At 50.6% G+C, this 20,809-nt stretch overlaps 1 protein-coding gene across 2 annotated transcripts; it reads left to right on the top strand.

The window, feature by feature from the left end:
• The first annotated feature begins 24 nt into the window (after nt 1-24).
• Nucleotides 25-7,512, top strand: LOC144149892 (coiled-coil domain-containing protein 32-like). 2 transcript variants are annotated; one of them, XM_077681622.1, is made up of 5 exons: nt 25-163; nt 238-351; nt 518-665; nt 802-1,001; nt 7,164-7,512. In XM_077681622.1, exons 3-5 carry the CDS (start codon nt 539-541, stop codon nt 7,332-7,334), a joined length of 498 nt encoding a protein of 165 aa, XP_077537748.1. In that variant the 5' UTR covers nt 25-163; nt 238-351; nt 518-538; the 3' UTR covers nt 7,335-7,512. The 2 variants fall into 2 exon arrangements, with proteins under 2 accessions (XP_077537748.1, XP_077537747.1); XM_077681621.1 differs by having other exon boundaries at nt 238-359.
• Nucleotides 7,513-20,809: the final 13,297 nt, after the last annotated feature.

The raw sequence follows: 20,809 nt of genomic DNA, 5'->3' as shown, positions 1-20,809 counted from the left end.
TACGGATAACGACCTCGACCCTGTAGAAGAGATGCTCAAAAGGACAGGTTGTATCGATCTGCACTACGCTGTTCAGGTGAGTGCAGCTAGTATTAAGCCGTTAACACTATTCAAGGGCATGCCGCCGGTCTACTTGTCAGCTTATCGCTCAGCCAAAAAATAAGTGTGTAATAATAATATCAATTTCTTCACTTTAAATACTTTATGGTTGTGTTTCATTTTTATCATTCTGTGCAGGAGTGCATGGCCGAGCACCGCGACTGGCGCAAGTGCCAAGACGTTGTGAAACAGTTTCAGCACTGCATGGAACAAAACGCAAAGCAGAAAAGCCAGTAGTTCATAAAGGATCGCGTAAGGGCGTAAGTACGATGTTCATGGACAACTTTCGGACAACTTTTTTAAAGTGCTTGAAGAAATACATCGCACAGTTTCGACAACGAATCTAGTGACCGTTCGGACCAGCAGATGGCGAGGTGAGCGATCTCTTCGATTTTTTTTTTTTTCCTTCCATTCCCAGTTTTGCAAACTCGCGGAGGGCATGGCGTCGACTTCGGGAGCCTGGGGTTGTCAAGGAACCGCTGCCAGTGTCGTAGAGCATACTTTTGACGACGATTTCAGCCCGGGCGGGGCTATGCCGGATACCGATCACTACGTCGCCAGTTTAGGTACGACATCCAAGCCATCTGTCCCGTAGATGCGTTGTATCGTGCCGTGCCCGTGGCGTCCAAGTAGCAACGTTCGATTGATATTAGTTACACTGGCATGCTTTTTTTTTTTTTTCCTTGCTGTGCCATTTTTCAGAGTCCAAACTGGCCAGGCTGAAAGGGAGGAGTCGGGATGTGACGGCTCGGGAAATGCTGGCCGTCCTCGGAGAGGCGCGCCACGACCACACTGGCCGCTTGATCGCGTCGGATCCTGCGCCGTCGGCGCCGTCACAGGCCGAGGGTTATTTGACTGGTAGCGACTACAGCGACGCGCCTGTTCACGCTACATACCTAGAGGTGAGTTGCCTGGCGCCTTTGGTGAGTTGCGTCGTTGGGTTACGCCGACAGCGAGAAAGTGGTCACCAAACGCCCCTTTCCGCGTCGTACAAGTTACCTACTCGACCGCAACCACCACCATTGCCAGCATTCAGTTAATGGTGCCTCTATGTGCCGTCTCCTGTGGGATGATTTTGGTGATGGTGTAGTCATGCCGTGTTCGTAGTGATAACACGCATGTGTTAATTTTAGCTAATGTAAAGTTGCAAAAGAACGCTCACCCAAACTGCAGAGATATCAAGTGAAAAATGCGGGATGGGTGATCTTTGGGGTCAGGTTCGAAAAAATAGAAAAAAGTGGCCGCACCGCCAATCAAAACTGCGAAGATATCAAAAAAAAAAAAAAACCAGACGGGTGAACTTTCGGCTCAAGTGCGGATAGGACAAATAAGTGACTGCATCAACACATGAATAGATGATTCACGCTTATTTTGTCCACTCATCGGCGCTAAAGCCATCGATTTTAGGGGGTGGGCGTTCGCTCGAAATTTTACGGTAGTTGATTCGTTATTCAGAAACATCGGTAGCCTGAAGTCGTTCATAAGTAGCGTAAAAACTGCATGCTACTGTCCTCGTAACTGTTAATGAAAATACAAAATTGTGCGCTGGCTGCTGCACCCCCTTGCGTTGTAATAGCCATGGACACAATAGGTGAGGTTGCGCACGTGACTAAATTTTTGTACGGCATATAGAACACAATAAAATGTACACACTGCCAGCCGTGGTTTCCTCACTGTTACTATATTGAGCTTGTGCAAAATCAAGAACGAAAGCTGATAGGTGCCTGCTAACGAGCCTCTCACTCATTGAAGTGCTTCATGCTAACTTTGCACCAGACTTGTCTGTTTTGTCTGGGGATGCCGCACGCATTTGACGGTCTGGACAATAGGCTGCCGTTTTTGTGGACCCAGTCGTCACTCTGGCTCATAGGTTCATACTGCATTATGTCCACGAAAACAGGATTCACATTAAAAGCATACAGGCTCAAAGAAAAAAAAAAATGCATGTTACAAACGTAGCAGCCAGCAGTAGGAAAACTCAATGTGACAGACATGCCTGTGTTGCGCAGGTTTAAAATATGAAAGAAGACATTGAGTTTGATATCTGGTATGGAAAAATTAAATGTGGCACCTGTATTTTGAATCGGAATGATTTCCTGCGAGCGACTTGCAAAAAAAGGAAGATGTCCGGAAACTCTTGGTAGGTTTCTCTCTCTCTCTCTCTCTCTTGCTCTCGCAAGAGGACTCGGCACGGGAAGGATCGAAGAATGGCGAGAAGCGCCCGCATATGTTGATTCCGCGACGCGGCAGCCAGTATTACTGGACGTTCGAGCTTACGGGTTCCTACCATGGCAAATCATGGGGCAAGATAAGCAGCAAGATCAGCAGCGGCAGCAATAATCAGCGCCCAGCATTCTTATCAAGGGACACTGATTGCCAATTGGTGGACACTTTGGAGCTGAAAAAAAAAAGCACTGACACACGGCCCACTTTTAGCACTTGTTTAAAGCCCTCACTCATAATGCTGGTGGTGATCAAGGCGTGATGCTGGACATATTGGTGGGCACCTGCCCATTCACATGTTTGTGTTGACAGTTTGGAGGGCTATACGGTTCACTTAGTTCATCCCACTTTACGAGTGTTCACTTTGGAACACAGCACAAGACTGGTGGCAGTCTATGACTGATTTTTCAGACTCGACAAGGCCGGTGCAAAATGTTCGAATAACCAGTCGATACAAGCATTACTGAATATTGACTCTGGTGCTCTAAAAAAAGCTGTGATGTGTTTTTGGGAACAGAAGCCATAACTATTTACAGGGGTGGAAGTGCTGTGCCAAAAGGCAGTATTGCACTAAAGCTCCTCCCAAGTGGTGCTGAAAAATGTGAGGCAGCTGTGAGATGATGTTCAATGCCAATTGCATTGCTCAGATAACAGTAGGGACTCATTTGTTCAACTGTCATTCCCGATGTGGCGTGCTCCGGCGGACTTCCTTAAGGGCTAATGCTCCGAGTCACTCGTCACAATTTCCAGGTCTCGAAGTGCTGGCACGGTTTCACCGAGATTGGGAGTGAACTTGCGGTGTGGGCAATGCGCAAACATTGCCCCTAAAGGCAGCATCACCTCACAGCACACTGCGCCGTGATGCGTGCGTCATCACCAGCAGTGATTGCTATCTTCCCGCTTAGTGTTAAAAGCAAAGACTAAAATAGTTTTACTGGTTAGTCAGACCCTTGCATTTTATTTTATCACAAGTGCACTTGCTGCTCCTAAGGTCACCGTATCCTAAGGCCACCGTGCCGTTCGAACAGGGGTGGTCCTGGCACAGGCGAGAGCTGAGATTCTGCTAAGCTAGCAAGCATCTGCAAGTAATCAACTTGGTGGGAGTGTCTAGTCGTAAAACACTGTTTTTTGTGAGGGGAGAGTGGGAAGGTGCATCCCCCCATCGCTGCTGGAAAAAAGTGGATAAACAGGACGCAGTTTCACGGTATATTTTACTTAGAAGCATGTATTACTTGGTCAATAACGCGGGTAATGTGCTAGGATAGTTTTTTTTTCCTTTTGTTTTGTGAATGTAAACATTTATGTTAAATTTCTCTGGAGTGTAGTCAGGTTTAGTTAAAATTATTTCCTCTAGTTTTTTTTTTTTGCCTCTTAATTTATTCCTCTCTTTTTTTCATTTGTTCAGTGTAGAAGGTATAGAGTCTTGTTAGGTGTAGAATGAAGGTAAGCTTTTATGATTAGGTGCGAGAGAGGCAATTTCATCTATCTCTGGAGTGCTCTTGGTTTTTCCGAATGGCTGTAATAGTGTTGTGATAACGTTTTTTTTTTTTTTTTCCCACTTGTTGAAGTCTAGTGAGGTGCAGCTATTCTAAGCACCGCTTATCTCTAGTTTTTTATTTCATATTGCTCTGTCAACTGTGATGCTTTAATTCCGGGAATGTATATTTTTCCAACTTGATAAAAAAAAGCAGTCAGCTCAGTACTGATTGAATGTTGATAGAAGCCGTGTGAATTTTTGTTTTTTGCTTACCAGAAATGAAAAATTGCAAATAAATCATGGAATAGAATAGAAGTTTATTTCATGTTCTTTATAAGACATGACGGGGCGAGAAGAGGAGGAGGAGGAAAATCTTTATTAAAACAACAGGTGCAGTTGTTAGGGCACCCGCCCGGTGGAGGGGATCCCTAGTCCGGGATCCCCTGGCTGTGGCTGGCTGCGCGGGCCCTTTGCACCAGGTCAAGCTGGAACGTAGGGTCCTTGCTGGTCAACCGCGCCGTCCACTGTTGTATAGAGGGGTTGGGGATTGGGTGCAGGTCCGGTGTCTTTTGGCACTCCCACACCTGATGTTATAGGGTACCGGGCGCTGGGCAGTAGTGAGAAAAAGCCGCTGTGGATAGCTTGGCGAGCTCTAGAAATCTGCTCTCAGACAGACCTGCACTGCTCCGAAATTCGCCTATTCGTGCTCCAAAGCTGCTCCAAAATTCCCTTTTTACTGCTCCAAAGCAGAATTATTCCTGTTCCCTGAGCTGCTCCAAAGGCTCAAGCTTGCTGCCACTCCTGTATTTACTTGATGGAAACAGTAAAAAGTGGTCACATGGTATTAGGTCTTACTAGTGCTGGACCTTTCCCTTCCTTGGTTATGTGTCAGTATGTTCAGCGTATATTGAAGCCCCTACTGCCCTTGTATCAGAATATCGGTTTGTTGGCGAATCAGCGAGGTGGAACCTGTGACTCCGAGGATAAGTGACTGCCAATGGCTTTTAGGTAGGGTGAGCCCCCGAGAAAAACAGAAAGAAAAAAAAATGCCTGCCATCCCGCCTTGAGGAAGTGAATGTCCTGCGAAGCGGTTGAGAACCGCTACACATGCTGAAGGGGGCGGGTATGAAATGGTCCTCATCGTCTCAGCGGGCTTGTCGCTTGCGCTCGGCTTTTCGGGCAGCAAATTCTGGGTCCTGCCTAACCTGATTCATGCGCTTGCCCTAAAATGGCGTCTACAACCCTTCCCCCCCCCCTCTCCCTTTCAAGAGCAGCTGCAGGACACTTGGGGGGAGGGGGGTTCCATTGTTCACAGTCTCCTTATTATCCATCATGTGGTTTCGATGCCTGTTTTGTGGTTTTTTCTTTACATGAATAGTGAGCTCTGTGCTGTATGCCTGCTTAGCCTGATACATGTGCTCGGCGTCTTGGTTGAGACGGCTGGATCCTGCCTGGGTTTTGTGTTTACGACACGAAATTTTCTGAACTAGAGGCTAACAGGTTTGCTGTAAATCATATGCAACCCCCCCCCCTCCCCTCCGAAAAAACAACAAGAAACAAGCAAGAACCTTGTTTAAAATCAGTAAGACAATTTCACTTTTATTTCAAGTGAATAGGCATATGGCAACTTTGTTACTCAGCTGTTACTTGCGTACACCCTGACTTAGAGGCCAACTGCGATGAAAATTTCGAACTTGAAAACCCTATTTCAATATAGGCTGCCTAAACTAAAAATACTGCTAGATAGAAAATATTCGTGCGAAGCGATTTTGAAAGCGAACTTGAGAAGGGCACAGCCGTTACAGCCAAGCTGAAGTAAAATTGCAGCTGGTGAACGAGCGGCTGGCAGATTGGCCAGTAGCCCGGTAGCACGCCTGCGTGCAAGCTCTATGCGCTCGTGTAGCTCAAATGCGCCCAGTTAAGCTCAACCAATTCTCCAGCTGCTTGGCCGGCCAGAGGACCAAGCACCTGTCCGGCCGGGATGTCACTGCCGCTTTGTGGCTGTTTGTGTGATCTGCCAGCAGGTGCCACGTTGTCTACTGCGGAGCTATTTTATCGCATCGTCTGCTATGGAGCTATTTTAAACTCATCTGATTGACAAGGCATTTGACGAGGCTACCAGTCATGTTCCCATTTTGTTTGGTGGGGAGTGCTGCATGATTAACATAAAATTGGCCAAGTGAAATTTGGGTGCAGTTGGCCTTCAAACTGTGACTCATGTTTTCCCTTTAGAGCTAAAAAAGCCAACAGTGCCGATTTTGCCAGAAAGTGTCCCCAGGGCTGTTAGGTTCTTCTGCTTCCTCGTTGAGCAAAGGACATTCCAAAATGAGTTATATCTGCGCACTTAACAGTAAGCAGCAATGAAAAATTTCAAGAGCGATGCGGAGACCCTGGTTAGAGTGTCAGGCATGTCAGAGTTTGTGGCATGCCAATACTGTCAGTTGTTGCTGGTTAGCAATGCGGCATTTATGGACAAAGTGTTTTTTTTTTTTTTTTTTGATAGAACAACTACCATCACGAAAAATTGCTGGAGGCATTGACAAAATGTAAGAGAGCTATGACCTTGCAGCAAAGCCATAATCAGAAATCTTTGCCTTCCCTACAAGGTACGATCAATGACAACAGCACAGTGGTGGGTGGAGGTCACAATTTTCGGAGATGCTTCCGCATTTGTTTGTAGTTTCAGCAAGACCCTTTCCCGTGTCATGCGCACGTACGGCGTCCAGATAGCGCACGTGCCTACTCGCAAGCTGAACGATGCCCTGGGGTCAATGTGAAAGACAAATAATCAAAGGAAAAATTCCCAGGAGTGGTATACTCTGTCCCTTGTGGCGATTGCAAGTACAGCTACCCAGTAGAAACTGGTGACTTTGAAAAACGGATAAAACGACATGACTACGACGTCAGAAAACGCCACATGGCTTCAAATGCTCTGGCTGAGCATGCCGACACTTCGGGCCACAAGATAAACTTGGGCGCAGCACGCATTCTTGCAAAAGAGAAGAACCTGACGTCACAACTTCATCTGGAATCATTGATCATACAGACAGCGGAGCGAACATTGAATCGAACGCAGGGCAATCTGCCTCCAGTTTACTCCTACTGCCTACGTCACATTCTTAGACGTACATAAAACGTGGTCTGATGTACTGACGAATTCATTGCGAACAAGGCTCCCGTGTGGGAGCCAAAACGTCTTTTATTTTACAAAATATATTTTTTGTTCGGTGTTTTTATTCCCGGTGTGTCATGACCCACCCCAACCAGACAAGGCTTCCATCCAACCATAGATTTCATTGTTTATAGTTTGTAAAAACAGGTACCCATCTACTGTTTTTTTGTTCTTTCTCTTTTTTTCCGTCAGAGGCGGCTGTTTCCTGAAAGGCAAGCACTGACGCAAGAGGAGCTCAAGTACCTCCTTGAGGCAGACTTTCTGGAGAAGCAAGCCGCGGCGGCCGCTGCAGCTGCGTCCCTGTCTGGGGAACCTAGGGAGAGAAGCAGTATTTCCAGTGCGGACTCTGAACCTCATCGATGAACGCGGACTGTGTGTTTGTTGAGATAAGGGCATTTGTGTAAATATCGAAAGTATGCTGAGTCAGTATCTGCTGTGGATTGTCTCAGCAAGCTTTTTGTTTTATGATTTTGACACATTGTTCTAGAAACACTTTTTAGTGAGCAGATTCGTTCAATAAAATGCACTGCAGAAATGAAAAGTTCTTACCGCCTTCTATTACTCCACTTGTTTGTTTCGGATTACATTTTGCCAAAATGAGCTTGTGGAGGTGGGTGCATAGATCACATTCGCTGCACGCACTTGGCAAACAAAAGGTCTAGAAAGCTACTTTTGTTTTCTAGGTTTGGCTGTGAACTATGTAAAATAAATTAAAGCCGTTCCACTCAACGTGAAAGCTGTCGGTAGTGCAGAGCAGTGATTCGCCATAACGGGCTGTACCGCTGTTATCCGCTTACTGCTACTACCCCATGCAATTCAAATTTCCCACTTTTGCAGTGCTCGCGCACCCCCTGCCTGAAACTGCACCATCGGGAGTTCTGTTCTCTTTGTGCTTTTCTCCCCGCACGTGTTGGTGTTGCACTGCCACATTTTGCGTTTACTATCGTAAAAACCCAACGGGTGTCCTTAACTAAAGGAACACGGGCGCTGCCGGTTAATTACGTATATTTTTCCTCAAATGTACCCATAGTTTTCTTTGCGCTAAACAACGGGAAGATGTATGATAAGCGCCAGCGTTTCATGAATTTCGAATGCTTATGACTAGTTAAACCACTTGGCTTTCGAAGCCTCTCGGGTATGCCGCGAGCAGCGTTACTTGGATTGCATTTGATTGGATTTGCTACACTGGCCGAGGTTGACCAGTTTCGCGTAGCTCCTGGAGAGCCGTGCTGCGCAAGCGCGAGGATTGGATTGCATTTTACATTCGATTGGCTTGGATTGGATGATAAGCAGCAGTAAACATGATAATGAAATCAGCTAATCCTAGACAACCAGGAAAGCTAATAATAACAAGCTGAACCTTAGCTCACGCTACGTATATCCTGGCATAGCCGCTTGGCTTTCGAAGCCTCTGGGTTACGTTGCGGTGAAGGGACCGCCACAGGCTACACCGTAACGCCGTGGCGATATGCTTGGTTCCAGCGAGCAAGCTAGGACGACAAGGCGAGCGCCTAAAATGCTCTGCTCTTAAAACGGGCTTATCATGCTTTGGGAAAGGGATCGTTGGAAGGGGCAGAAATGTACCTTCGGTGCGGATCCTTTTCAGAGTCCGATTATGTTTGAGGGGGGTGTGGGTGTTCAATTTATTATATGGCACAGGAATAAAGGGAATGGGTGTTAATGGCAAGGCTGGCTGATAATGGCAAGTGCCCCCAAGTATCGACAAAGTGCCCCCAGCGCTTGTCCAGCAGCAAACAATGTTTTATTCACTGAGAAATTCAACAATTTAAGCCAAAATTTAGATTCTGCCTCTAAATCTTGTTTCATGAGGTCAGCGATGCCGTATCCAGGACAGGTACCTGAAACGATTGTCAGTACGGTGACTAGGGCAGCAGCAAATGGCCAAACGTGTTGCCTCGTTTACCATTCGCCCTCCAAGATGGCGCTACGATACTGCTCAAGACCGCTGTCCGCACTCACTTTTTTTTGACCAAATATGTACTTGGCTTTTTTTTTTTGGTTGATAGTAATCATTTCGTGAAACACTGGGCATTCTCGACAAACAGGGTCACGTAAGGCAATGTTTCTTATGCCAACTGGCCAGTGTCGTGTGAGACAAGCCTAACGCACCGTACTGCTGTGCAGCTATGGCTAGCATATCGCGCACAGTGTGCATTGGTGCTTTTATGTTTGCGTGTTCGTTCGTACGTTAACTTGTTTACACCACAATTGTAACTGCTATCAAAAGAATGTGCTCTAAATTTAGCACAAAATTAAGCTTGTTATGCGAGCTTATAATCCCTGTTTAATTTGCGTTGGATTTTGTCGACCTCAGCTAATCACAACAAGCTTTCAATAATACGTTATAAGTTCACTGCAGAAAAGTAGCTAGGGTGTCGCGCGGGTATTCTATGTTTTCTCACTACACAGCTTAGTTGCGTTAAAGTGGTATAGCGTTATTTTAAGAAGGCAATCTTTCGAATGAACCAAACTTGCATGTCTTCATGACCCCTTCAAAAGCCTGTGTTAGAGACATGAGGCGTATCAGTAATATGAGCATACTAATTTCAGAAGGAGTAAGCTTGTTTACGCCAGTAGCATTTAAAGGGTGAATGGCCAAGCCTCTTGGTCATAGTAACGGAGAGAGGGAGAAAACGATGCAATGGGAAAAGGATTATGATGGTGGTAACGAGAGGACACATCCGCACCGCTGGAAAGAGAGAGAAATCTCGCTATTTTCAATGCAAGGTGTATAAGGAACAAGCAGATTAGGCGGTTCGGCCGGCGGCTCGGTCAAGCAGAAGAAGCAGTTGAAACCCTGGTTGCATTCTTTCCTCCATGCCCGGTTACGAGCTGCCCCGCGCGTCTTCCCACTGCTCAATGGGGTTGGAGCGGGGAATTGAGTTAATTTAAGGGGAGAGGCCCACATTGACTGCTTGAAAAACATTTATTAAGGCAGGAAGACCAGAGGTCCGAGCGTGGCATGTGAAGAAAGGGGGGGAATAAAAGCCAATCACTTCAGCACTCATTCACATTGATGTCTCGATGAAGTCCATTAGTAGAGGCACTCGTAGGCCGAAGTCCTAATTGTGTCCATTCCTAAATAGTCCCAGCATGACAGTCACCGATGGCACTCTTGTACCAGTCGTGCTAGGCCGCTACACGACTGGTACAAGAAGACGTTGCTATTTGCGCGAGTAAGGACATGTCCAGTAGAGTTGGGTCTGGTTGAGGGTTCGGGGCGGTGAAATTACAGTGGCAATTGAAGGCTGGACATGTCCAGACCAAGTGGCGGAGGTCGGCTGGGAGGCTTGACTGACAATGAGGACATCGGGGAGGAAGGTGAGGCATGTACCATTTACGAACTGTTTCCGGAGTGAAGGCAGTGTTTGTTATAAAATTGTTGATGAAGATCTGGCCACTACATGGTAAGGGTGGTAGTTTACTTAGGTTGCCTCTAGGAGTAAGGCTTTTAGTTGTTGTCGTCTATCCATTTCGTAGCGATGAATCCGCAACGATGGAGATGATGTAGACGAACAAGACGGTTCCTCGGCAGAGACCAGCGGCGTTTGAATTAATACAACACTCCTGTGTGGCCGCATGAGCCGCCTGTTTACCAGTCAAGTCCAGCTCATGGCCAGGTACCCAGTCAAAGCGGACAGTGTTGTGGTTCCGTTGAAGAATTTCCACGTGGTATAGAATTTCATGCGCGATGTGGTTAGTGGTGGTATTGGAGCGAAGTGCCTGTATGACCTCATAAGAGTCCCCGATGAGTCGAAGCGAAAGTGGGAGAGCCGTAGTAGTTTCATACAGGCGGGAAGACACAGCGGTGTTCAAAGCGTGCAGTTCTGCTTCAAAACGTGTTAAGGTTGGGTACATCATGTTGCAACATCCCGACAGAGCAAGAAGTTCAGGGCACATCCATGCAAGGCCAACACATTGAGGGGTCACGCTGGCATCAGTGTATATGCCGACTGCGCCGTTCTGCTGCACCGATTCCCACTTCTTCACACCTCTCGGTGGTAGAGATGGGTTCGGTCTTGGAATTGAGTTAAGCAGAGAGGCCCACACGGAGTGAGTGAGGGTTTCAAGGCAGTCACCGAGGTTGCGGGAAGGGAACTGGGAGGGGTGGATCTCGGAAACAGGCTTCTGCTGTGGGTGCTGTATCTAGTGCAAGGGCCTTGACCACAGTGGCAGCTGAGAAATACATTCGCCGGGGCACACGCGCCTCAGATGAATGTGCGAGGGAATACAAAAATGCCGCACGGCGAGCAAAGAGGCTTTCGCTCGCTGCAGTCAAAACCACCACCAGCCGAAACGACCGAGCCTTTACGATGCAATGATTACACGCCAGGCACGTGTCGCTCCCTTGACGAAGACAACAGGAGAGGACGGAATCACGACAGACTCATGCCATTAGACAAACAAAGGCAACTGGCCGAGCATGTGAGGCATAGTAACCGAAAAAGAAAAAAAAGGTCGCAAACGGGAAAGTCAGATGATGATGATGATGATAACGAGATGACATATGCAGCAATGGAGAGAGAGAGAATAACCTTTATTTCGTTCCAGCATGCGGGATTCCCACCGGCCGCGCAGGGCGCGGGGTTCACCCTATCTAGCAACCACCTTTACCTCGGTGGCACCCGGGCCTAGACCTCGGGGCTAGGTTGCCGGCCTCCTATTGCTACTCGGAGTGTCCCCCTTTCGCTTTTGGAGGGCCAGCGCAGCCTCGAGCTGCCGGACGGCCCGTAATTGTTCTTCGGGATGCCCCGACCCCACACAGTGTTTCACAGGCGGCGGCAGCACGCTGTCCGTCGCCCCCCTTTTGCCACACCCCCACAGCACATGGGCCAGCGTGGCCCTGTCCAGGTTGCACAGGCTACACGTGTCGTTTTCATAGAGTTCCGGACACATGTGTTTTGCCAACGCGGGGGTGAGAACGTTTTCAGTTTGTAGCTGCCTGAGTAGTACCCCCTCCCGCCGAGTGAGATCTCGGTGTGGTGGGGGGAATACCCGGCGGCGTTCGCGATACCATTCGAGGATTTCCCTGTAGCTGGTGAGTTGCTGGTTTTCGTCTTCCAGGCTCGTAGTCGTCTCCCTTGCAACACCGGCGGCATAGTTCGCCACTTCCCGGCACTTTGCGAGATCACGGGCCGCGGCGTTTGCCACCTCGTTGCAGTTCACTGTATGTTCGTACACGTTCCATCCCGCATGGGCTGGGAACCATTTCAGTGTCACAGATGATGCTGGCACTGAGTCCCTTAATAAACTCGCAGCCGCCCCGCACACGGCTCCGCGCCCGAAATTTCGTATCGCGTTCTTACTGTCACTCAGTATCGTCCTGACTCCCCCGGTTTTCAGGGCCAGAGCTATCGCGACCTCTTCGCCCTGGCCCGCACCAACGGCGCGGACACTGCACGCGTTGATCACCGTCTTTCTTGTCGCCGAAACCACCACTGCGACGAACGCCTTCTCCCCCGGGGTCCTGGCGGTGTCCACGAAGACCGTCCCGTCCTCGCTTCCGTGCAGTTTGAGCAGCGCCCTGGCTCTCGCTGCTCTTCTGGGTTCATCGTTCGTCGGGTCCATGTTACGGGGTAACGGGTACACGATCAGCTTTCTCAATGTTTGCTCGTCTATTGGTGTCGTGGTGTAGTCGCCATCCCTCGGGGACTTTAGGCCGACTCGCTCTAATATTCTTCTCCCAGCAGCCGTGTCTCCTAGGCGCGTTAGCTGGGCTGTGCGTTGGGCCTCGCTGATCTCCGAGAGCGTATTATGAACTCCCAGAGATAGCAAGGCAGACGTCTTCGTGCCATTGAGGAGGCCCAGGGCTCCGGTGTATGCCTTCCGGATGGCCGCATCGATGCGCGCCTCTTCTCTGGCAGTCCACTTGTGGAAGGCGCCTACGTACGCCGCGTGGCTGATGGCGAAAGCCTGCAGCAGTCGTACGAGGCTAGCCTCTCTGGCGCCACGAGCTCTAGTCGCAATTCTTCTTACTAGCCTCGTGGCGATGCCAATCTTTGTTACCACTTGGTTGGCTGCCGTGCCGTTGGTGCGGTGGGCGTCAATGTGCATCCCCAACACCCGGATCTTGTCCACGTGAGGGATGGGCATGCCGTCCCCGGTGCTGATTGTAATGTTTCGTTCCGCTTCTGCAGCGGCTTTTTTTCGTTGTCTTCCCGGTGGGGGGATGATCATAAGTTGGGATTTCTGCGGAGCGCATTTCAGTCCGGTGCCCTCCAGTGTCTTCTCGATAGTATTTACAGCTTGCTGCAGGCCGGCTTCTATATCGCCGTCGCTGCCGCCCGTGGCCCATATTGTAATATCGTCTGCGTATATGCAGTGACGGATTTTCGGGCCGAGCTTGTCTAACTCTCGGGCGACGTCTATCATTATTAAGTTAAAGAGTAGAGGGGAAATCACGGACCCCTGTGGGGTGCCCACACTGCCTCCCTCTCTTTTCTCCCATCTCTCTCCCTCCACCTCCAAGCAGGCCGTGCGGCCCGTGAGGAAGGATCGCACGTAGTTATATGATCTTTCGCCCATGCCGAGCGCCACCATGCTAGAGAGGATGGCTGAGTGTGTGACCCTGTCGAAGGCGCTCTGTAAGTCTAGTTGCAGCAATGGACAGTGCTTAAGTCACGGAGGAAGAAAAAAGTTTGGAGACGCCGCCACTGGCGAAAGGTAAAGCGTAGTCGTAAAAAGTAAAACCGAACTCAGTCCGGACGTCACTGTGCCACGTGACCCCACTATGTGAGAACTCGCAGGCTCCAACCGAACAAACGACGGCATGAAGCTACTACAAAAAGGTATCGTGGGTCGCGTGCAGGGTCACATGCTGGGCCGACTGCGGCGGCTCGAAATTTGGAAACAGCAAGGTCGCTTGTGGGCTTGCGAAGGCTGGTTGCATGGCGTCACGCCGTCTCCTAATTTTTAAAATGCAGAGCATTTCTTTAACTCACATGTAGCGTCCGCCGTGCGTCCGCAACAGCTCAGCGCGCAGGCGCGCCCTCTCCCCCACTCCTCCTTTCCCGCATCACGCTACCCTCCTCGCTCTCAACAACAGGTCCGCACCCCTCCCCCTACACTATATATAAAAAAATAGTTATCGGCGCCTGGTTTCGATCCCACGACCCTGCGGGCGGAACGCAAGGTACATGGTGCTCTACCCACTGCGCCACAAAGCCGACACATAATGGAGGGCTACGAATGAGCCTTATATCCTTGACTCATTCAAACTGCGTCAAGAAGCTGCTGATACAACGCATTCACTACCTGTGGGCGGAACGTGAGGTACATGGTGCTCTTCCCACTGCGCCGCAAAACCGACACCGAATGAAAGGCTACGAACGCGCCTTATATCCTTGACTCATTCAAACTACGTCAAGAAGCTGCTGATACAACGCATTCACTATATGTACCACCAACTCCCCAAACACTAAACGTTAACGCAATACACCCACCCCCTATGCGACGCATTTACTCGAGTCCCCCTCGCGGGGAGATGGGCCCTTTTCCCTCCATAACTTAGGTGTCCTATAATTTTATCATCATCATCATTCCTAGCCACGCGCGTCGCGCGGTTCACGTGGAACGTGCATGCGCGTTCCATTTTAGGCCCAGTATTTCCCAAGTTACGCCGCTCAACTGCGAGGCTAGCCCACCCTCTCGCCCAACGCGAAATCATCAAAAAACCTCTCACCCCCCGAGAGGAAAACGACATCGCTGCGTTCTCGCGTCGCATCGCACATATCGAGCCCTTCAAGGTCGACACGACCCTGGAAGAGCTGAACAAGACGTGCTCACGGCTCGGGAGGCCAAGTTGACCGTTTGCAGTGAGGACTCCGTCGTCGCCCTGGCTAGCCCGCAGGTGAGGCGCCTGCTGTGCCTCGCGCTGATTGCATCGCGGGAGCATTCCCTCGCCGTCACACCAGGTGAAAGCCTCAGCCACGACGCGGAGCTTCTGCACTACTTGCGCCTCTTCTTTGCCGACAGCGTTTCCGCGGCGTCCGACGCGCCGCCTTTGGGACCGGGTATCCGCGTTATGGAGCCTGACGTGATGTGGATTTGCCTGCAAACCGACGTCTTGAACAAGCGTATGGTTGGCGCGCTGGCTTTCCTCGACTTCCAGTACTACAGGGAACCGGCGCACATCTACCGCGCCACCAAGGGGCTCGTTCAGAACGCGCTCGGAAGGAAGCAGCCCGAGTCAACGAGGATGCTGGCTTTCGCCGAAGACCTGCGGGTGAGGGAGCTGACAGTCGCCAGTTTAAGGACGCCTCTGCGGCTGACCTGCCATCTTGGAACTCCTGCCAGGCCACATTCCTAGACGATTGCCCTCCCAGTGCTCTCCGTTACATTACAAAGGGTACTTTACAAAGCGAGAGCTACTTTGATTTACTCCTGATAATGCCGAGGCTGTAAGTGCTTCTGTGCTAAAGTGCTTCGTGTCAAGTGTACGGTGTGAAAGACGCTGCCTCGTTGAACGTACTCATGTTTCGTGTCAGGTGTTCCGTGTAGAACATGCTGTCCTGCGCTGGCTAGTGGAACGTTCTCAGTTTTTTTTAAGATGTTCCTTGTAATGGGTGCACACACTGCACTGACTAGTATAGCTGCTGCTGAGAGGCTCATCCGTGTCGTTTGCTACGAAGTATAGACACTTATCATGGTTACAATAAAACGAATTCGGGTTTGACGAAGTAGTCTGTTTTATTTAAAATTGAAAAATATGGCATCCTACTTGTTTCCGAGTTACTAGGCCGGTATGTGGTAAGAAGTTGAAATTCAGTGGTAATAGTTTAAGGCACGATTCGCTCTGTCGGTGGTGGTGGTGGTGGTGGTGGTGGGGGGGGGGGGTGATTTGTTAGAGGAGGGAATCGAAAAAAACTGGGGATATTGTTGAACTCAATCGGGAGGTCACCGCATACAACCCAGTCCAGGGAAGGGAAGTCAGAATTTCAAAGGATAGGAAGAGAGAAAGAGAAGAGTGGTAGCAGATTGTGGGACAGTCTATGTCGCGTTCGTTTCGTCTATGACTCGACGGCTACAAACGCAGCGCTAGTACTAGTCACAACCAGTAAGATTAGTAGGTGCTGGAAGACCTCCCGTCGGATGGCGTCCGGTCCAGTGGGGAGCAGGAAGATTTCCAGCTTGTGGCTTGGTGCAGCGAGTGGCTGGAGTGCGACCCGGAGTTCCTCACAGTGTCATGCTGGCGGCAAGAGCGCAGTAAGCGCTCGAGCATCTCGGGCTCTGGGCAGTCGGCGCAGGTAAGGGACGCCCGGCGGCCGTGGGGCTCCAGAATTGCACAATTTAGCCGCAGGCGAAGCACGAGCGACAGGGCGTCTCTGCTGATTCCTCCGGGCAGGACCAGAAGGGCCTGACCACTGACCACTGGGGCATCTGCATGCATGACCTCCACCACATGGGCAAGGTAGTCCTTACAGCGTCAAGTGACACCACATCCCGGGAGGCTGGGACCCCTGCCTGGTGAACAGCATTCTTAGCCAGGGCGTCCGCAACCTCGTTGCCCATGATGTTCACGTGCGATGGAAGCCAGGGACGTCGCAGTGGACAGCCCTGGGCCCCCACCGCATGAAGATTGGCCGCCAGCGACCGCTCTACGTAGCCGCTGGAGTTGGCTGGCTGGTCGGCGGGACGCAGACGAAGGACAGACCGTAAGTCAGACGGTATGATGGCCCCCCGGACCCGGGTGCCTTGCTCTAGAAGATCCCCGGCCAAGTGGAGTCCAGCCAGCTCTGCGTGGGTGGATGAGGCAGGGAAGGGCAGGCTGGTGCCGGCACCTGGCTGCTGCCGCAGGGCCGTGCAGGCGGCTCCGGCTCTGCCCGCCGACAGTTGCACGGAGCCATCCGTTTACACCTGCAGGAGTCCGGCAGCGTCGTCCTGCAGCAGGGCGGCCACCTCTTGGTAAACGGCCTGGGATGGAGTCGACCTCTTGCTACGGACCCCTGCAATGTGGTGGCGATGCGTATTGCCCCACGCCTGGGGGTGGGGGGTAGCTCCAGGCGGGGCCGCTGCGGCAACGTGATGTGGCTCTAGTGGGTACTGAGCAGCATGCCCATCCGAGAATTGGGCCGGCTGCGGTAACACTGGAGGAGTGCCTCGCCGTAGGTGTGTCCTGCAGGCGGTGGATGTGGTGGAGCGCCACCAGCAGGGCCCACATCTGGATAGGCCAGAAACCTTCCTTCGTGTATGTCACCGCCACCGGAGATGTGCTCGGACGGTCCAAGCAGAGGTGGATAGCCCGGCGCTGATGTACCTCCAGCTCCTCCCACCGGCGCGGCTTGAGTACCACTATAGAGGCAGAGCACAGAGGACGGCGGACGACGCCATGTCGGGTCCGTTGCATATCCGCGTCGCCCCCTCCGCTGCGAATCACCTTTAACACGAGTTCATCATCATCATCATCATCATCAGCCTATCTACGTCCACTGCAGGGCAAAGGCCTATAGCTCCCATTACAGGAGCACTGACACGAAAATTTTATGGTACACTTTTATTGCTTTTATCGATGCTTAATGGTCTGGCCAACCTGAAACAGCACTTCAAATACTTCAGCGCGCGATAGTCAATTACATTGAACGGCCTGAAAATCGTTTGTTTAAAATTCCCGCGCTTTCATCCCGAACGGCGCATATGACAGACTCCCTGCCTGACCTCACCGCTTTGTGCGGACGTCACCGGCGCCCGCTTGAGAGGGTGTTGCGCCCGCTCGCCGCTCGTGGGGCCGCGCGCGTGAAGTGACGTCACGAGTTTTTGACGAGCGTTGTCGCGTCACTTCTTTTTCCTCTCCTGAAGTGATGTCACGCTGATGTCCATTTGCTGAGTGCCGCTCCGCGCGCTGCTCGGTCGGTGCGATAAATGAGATCCAATTGAACTATGTTCTTCGCGTAGCAGACCGCTCATATTTCAGCCAGGGTATTCTGTTGAGTGAAGGAAGCGAACTTTGCAATAATATTAACGCCGAAATTTGGTGTCAGTGCTCCTTTAATCTCCAAATATCCCGGTCCTGTGCTAACTGCGACGACCAATTTATCCCCGCAAACTTCTCGATAGAGTTATAAACTGGATAATGGGGGAGGATTCGTAAGGCTTCAACCCGTACACTGTGTTGCGCATGCGCAAGAACCATTGAATTGGATTGGATTTGGATTGGATTGGAATTGTATATACTGTACACACGCCTTGTCACTCGCAATGCCACGAGTGGGCAATGCCACGGGTGATTTTCGGTAAGAATGATCCCCAGTGCTTCGCCCACTCGTCATGCTTCACTTCGTGGAAATGCGTGAATTTTTATCACCATCATCATCATTCCTAGCCACGCGCGTCGTGTGGTTCACGTGGAGCGTGAATGCGCGTTCCATTTTAGGCCCAGAATTTCCCAAACGCCGCTCAACGAAGCTAGCCGACCCTGTCGCCCGACGCGACATCATCGAAAAACCTCCCGCCCCCCGTGAGGATAGCGACATCGCTGCGTTCTCGCGTCGCATCGCAGATCTCGAGCCCGTAAAGGTCGACACCACGCCGGAAGAGCTGAAGGGCTCGGGTGGCCGAGTTGACCGTTTGCAGTGAGGACTCCGTCGTCACCCTGGCTAGCCCGCAGACGTCGCTCCTGCCGTGCCTCGCGCTGATTGCATCGCGGGGCCATTCCCTCGCCGTTACTAGGTGAAAACCTCAGCCACGACGCGGAGCTTCTGCACTACTTCCCTCTCTTTTTTGCCGGCAGCCTTTCCGTCGCGTCCGACACGTCACCGTTGGGACCGGGTATCCGCCTTATGGAGCCTGACGTGATGTGGATTAGCCTGCAAACCGGCGTCTTGAATAAGCGCGTGGTTGGCGCGCTGGTTTTCCTCGACTTCCAGCTCTACAGGGAACCGGCGCGCATCCTCCACGCCCGTGATGGGGCTCTTTCAGGACGCACTCCGAAGGAAGCAGCCCGTGTCTTCGAAGATGCCGGCCTTCGCCTTAGACCTGCGGGCGAGGGGACTGGAAGATCTGGAGTTGACATTCGCGAGTTTAAGGACGCCTCTGCGGCTGACCTGCCATCTCGGAACTCCTTCCAGGCCACATTCCAAGACGACTGCACTCCCAGTGCTCTCCGTAGACGCAACCTTGTGATGTGTACGTATATTTCGCTGACTGCTGGTGCGAAGCTCATCCGTGTCATCATCTAAGTGGTGCTGGTTCGAATATCACACAAGCGTTTCGTGTCAGGTGCTTCGGGTAGAACATACTTTGCCTGGCGGAGCGTTTTCATGGTGTTTTCTTTTCGGATGTTCCTTGTAATGGCTGTAGGCACTGCGCTGACTGCTGCTGTGAGGCTCATCCGTGTCGCTTGCTATGAAGTAGACACTTATGATGGTTACAATAAAACTAATTCGGGTTGAGTAAGTAGTCTGTCAATAATTGAACAATATGGTATCCCACTTGTTTCCCAGTTAGTAGAGCAGCATGAGGTAAGAAATTGGAGTGCTGTGGTAATGTTAGTTTAGGGCAAGATTCGCTCTGTCCGGTCCGTCGCATCGCCCCATTCCTTCACTGCGCACCACCTTTAGTTGTAAACTGGAAAATGGTGGAGGCTTCGTAATGCTTCAACCCATTCTAGTGAAATCGGCCAAGGTAGTCTACTGGGCCTTCGCGCTAACGATTGGCAGACACGATTACACCAACATGAGGAGATTATTGAGCATTGGTATGACTTAAAGCTTCTGCCTCTTTCGGTACTGACCATATTAAATTATCCTATGGACACCAGAAACTGTCCTAATTATCCACCGATGCTGTAGTAGTTGCTATACTCGGTTACAACTCAAGAACGGCACCACCTCATGTACTGTATTACTCCGCCAAAGCGCCGGACCCGTGACGTCAGTGCGCGCGCGTTTTGAAAGGGGTTTGCTATGAATGCGTGATATCGTCTGCCTTGTCTCACGCAGTTTGTTTGTCGTCACTGGAGTCTTTTATAAGCATATTAAGTAAAAAAATCACGGGAACGGCTCACGCCATGTTCAAAATATTCCCAGTAACGCCCTACTTTGGCCGCGCGGAGAAACATCCGGCTACGGTGATAAGGCACAGCGGCAAAATCAGGAATAATGGTTTTCAATGACGCTACCACCGACGTAGTGTCTATCCAGCAAGGCGAATTACCTAGAGTCAAGGAATATAAATATTTGGGAGTGTGGATAAACGAAGGGGATAGCTACTTAAGTACTCACGAGGAGCAACTTAAGGTTAAGGGAAAGCGAAACGCAGCTATAATGAAGCATAGAGCTCTGTGGGGGTATAACAAATATGAAGTAGTAAGAGGAATGTGGAAAGGAGTAATGGTTCCGGGTCTCACGTTTGCGAATGCTGTACTCTGCTTAAAATCAGACGTTCTATCACGCCTTGAAGTAAACCAGAGAACGGTAGGACGTCTGGCCTTAGGCGCGCATGCAAAAACAACTAACGAAGCAGTTCAGGGAGATATGGGCTGGGCGTCGTTTGAAGTTAGAGAAGCTCAGAGTAAAATATGCTTTGAGATGAGGTTGAGGGCAATGGATCAACGAAGGTGGGCAGCTAAGGTTTTTAGGTACCTATACTTGAAAAGCGTGGACACGCAGTGGTTAAGAAAGACTAGAAGGCTAACGATGAAATACGGAAAGAACAGTGGGGAATCCAAAACAGCCAAGGTAACCAAAAAAGAGGCAAGGCAGATTGAAACGAATAAATGGAGGGAAAAAATGGAAGCCAAAACGTGGTTAGAGATGTACAGGGCTGAGAAGATGAACATCAGAAAGGAAAATTTCTACGATAATTCCCAGGGCAGTGCTTTG

Source organism: Haemaphysalis longicornis, unplaced genomic scaffold (assembly GCF_048455015.1).
Source record: "Haemaphysalis longicornis isolate Haplotype H1 unplaced genomic scaffold, Haemaphysalis longicornis Haplotype H1 scaffold_8, whole genome shotgun sequence".
Taxonomy (NCBI): domain Eukaryota; kingdom Metazoa; phylum Arthropoda; class Arachnida; order Ixodida; family Ixodidae; genus Haemaphysalis; species Haemaphysalis longicornis.
Note: the sequence above shows the minus strand (reverse complement) of the source record. Positions and strands in the feature narration are given on the sequence as shown.

What these genes read in the sequence shown, in the direction of transcription:
- LOC144149892 (XM_077681622.1), top strand. Translation starts at nt 539, where the DNA reads ATGGCGTCGACTTCGGGAGCCTGGGGTTGTCAAGGAACCGCTGCCAGT. An exon ending in TCACTACGTCGCCAGTTTAG is followed by an intron (nt 666 to 801) that starts GTACGACATCCA and finishes GCCATTTTTCAG; the next exon opens with AGTCCAAACTGGCCAGGCTG. An exon ending in TTCACGCTACATACCTAGAG is followed by an intron (nt 1,002 to 7,163) that starts GTGAGTTGCCTG and finishes TTTTTCCGTCAG; the next exon opens with AGGCGGCTGTTTCCTGAAAG.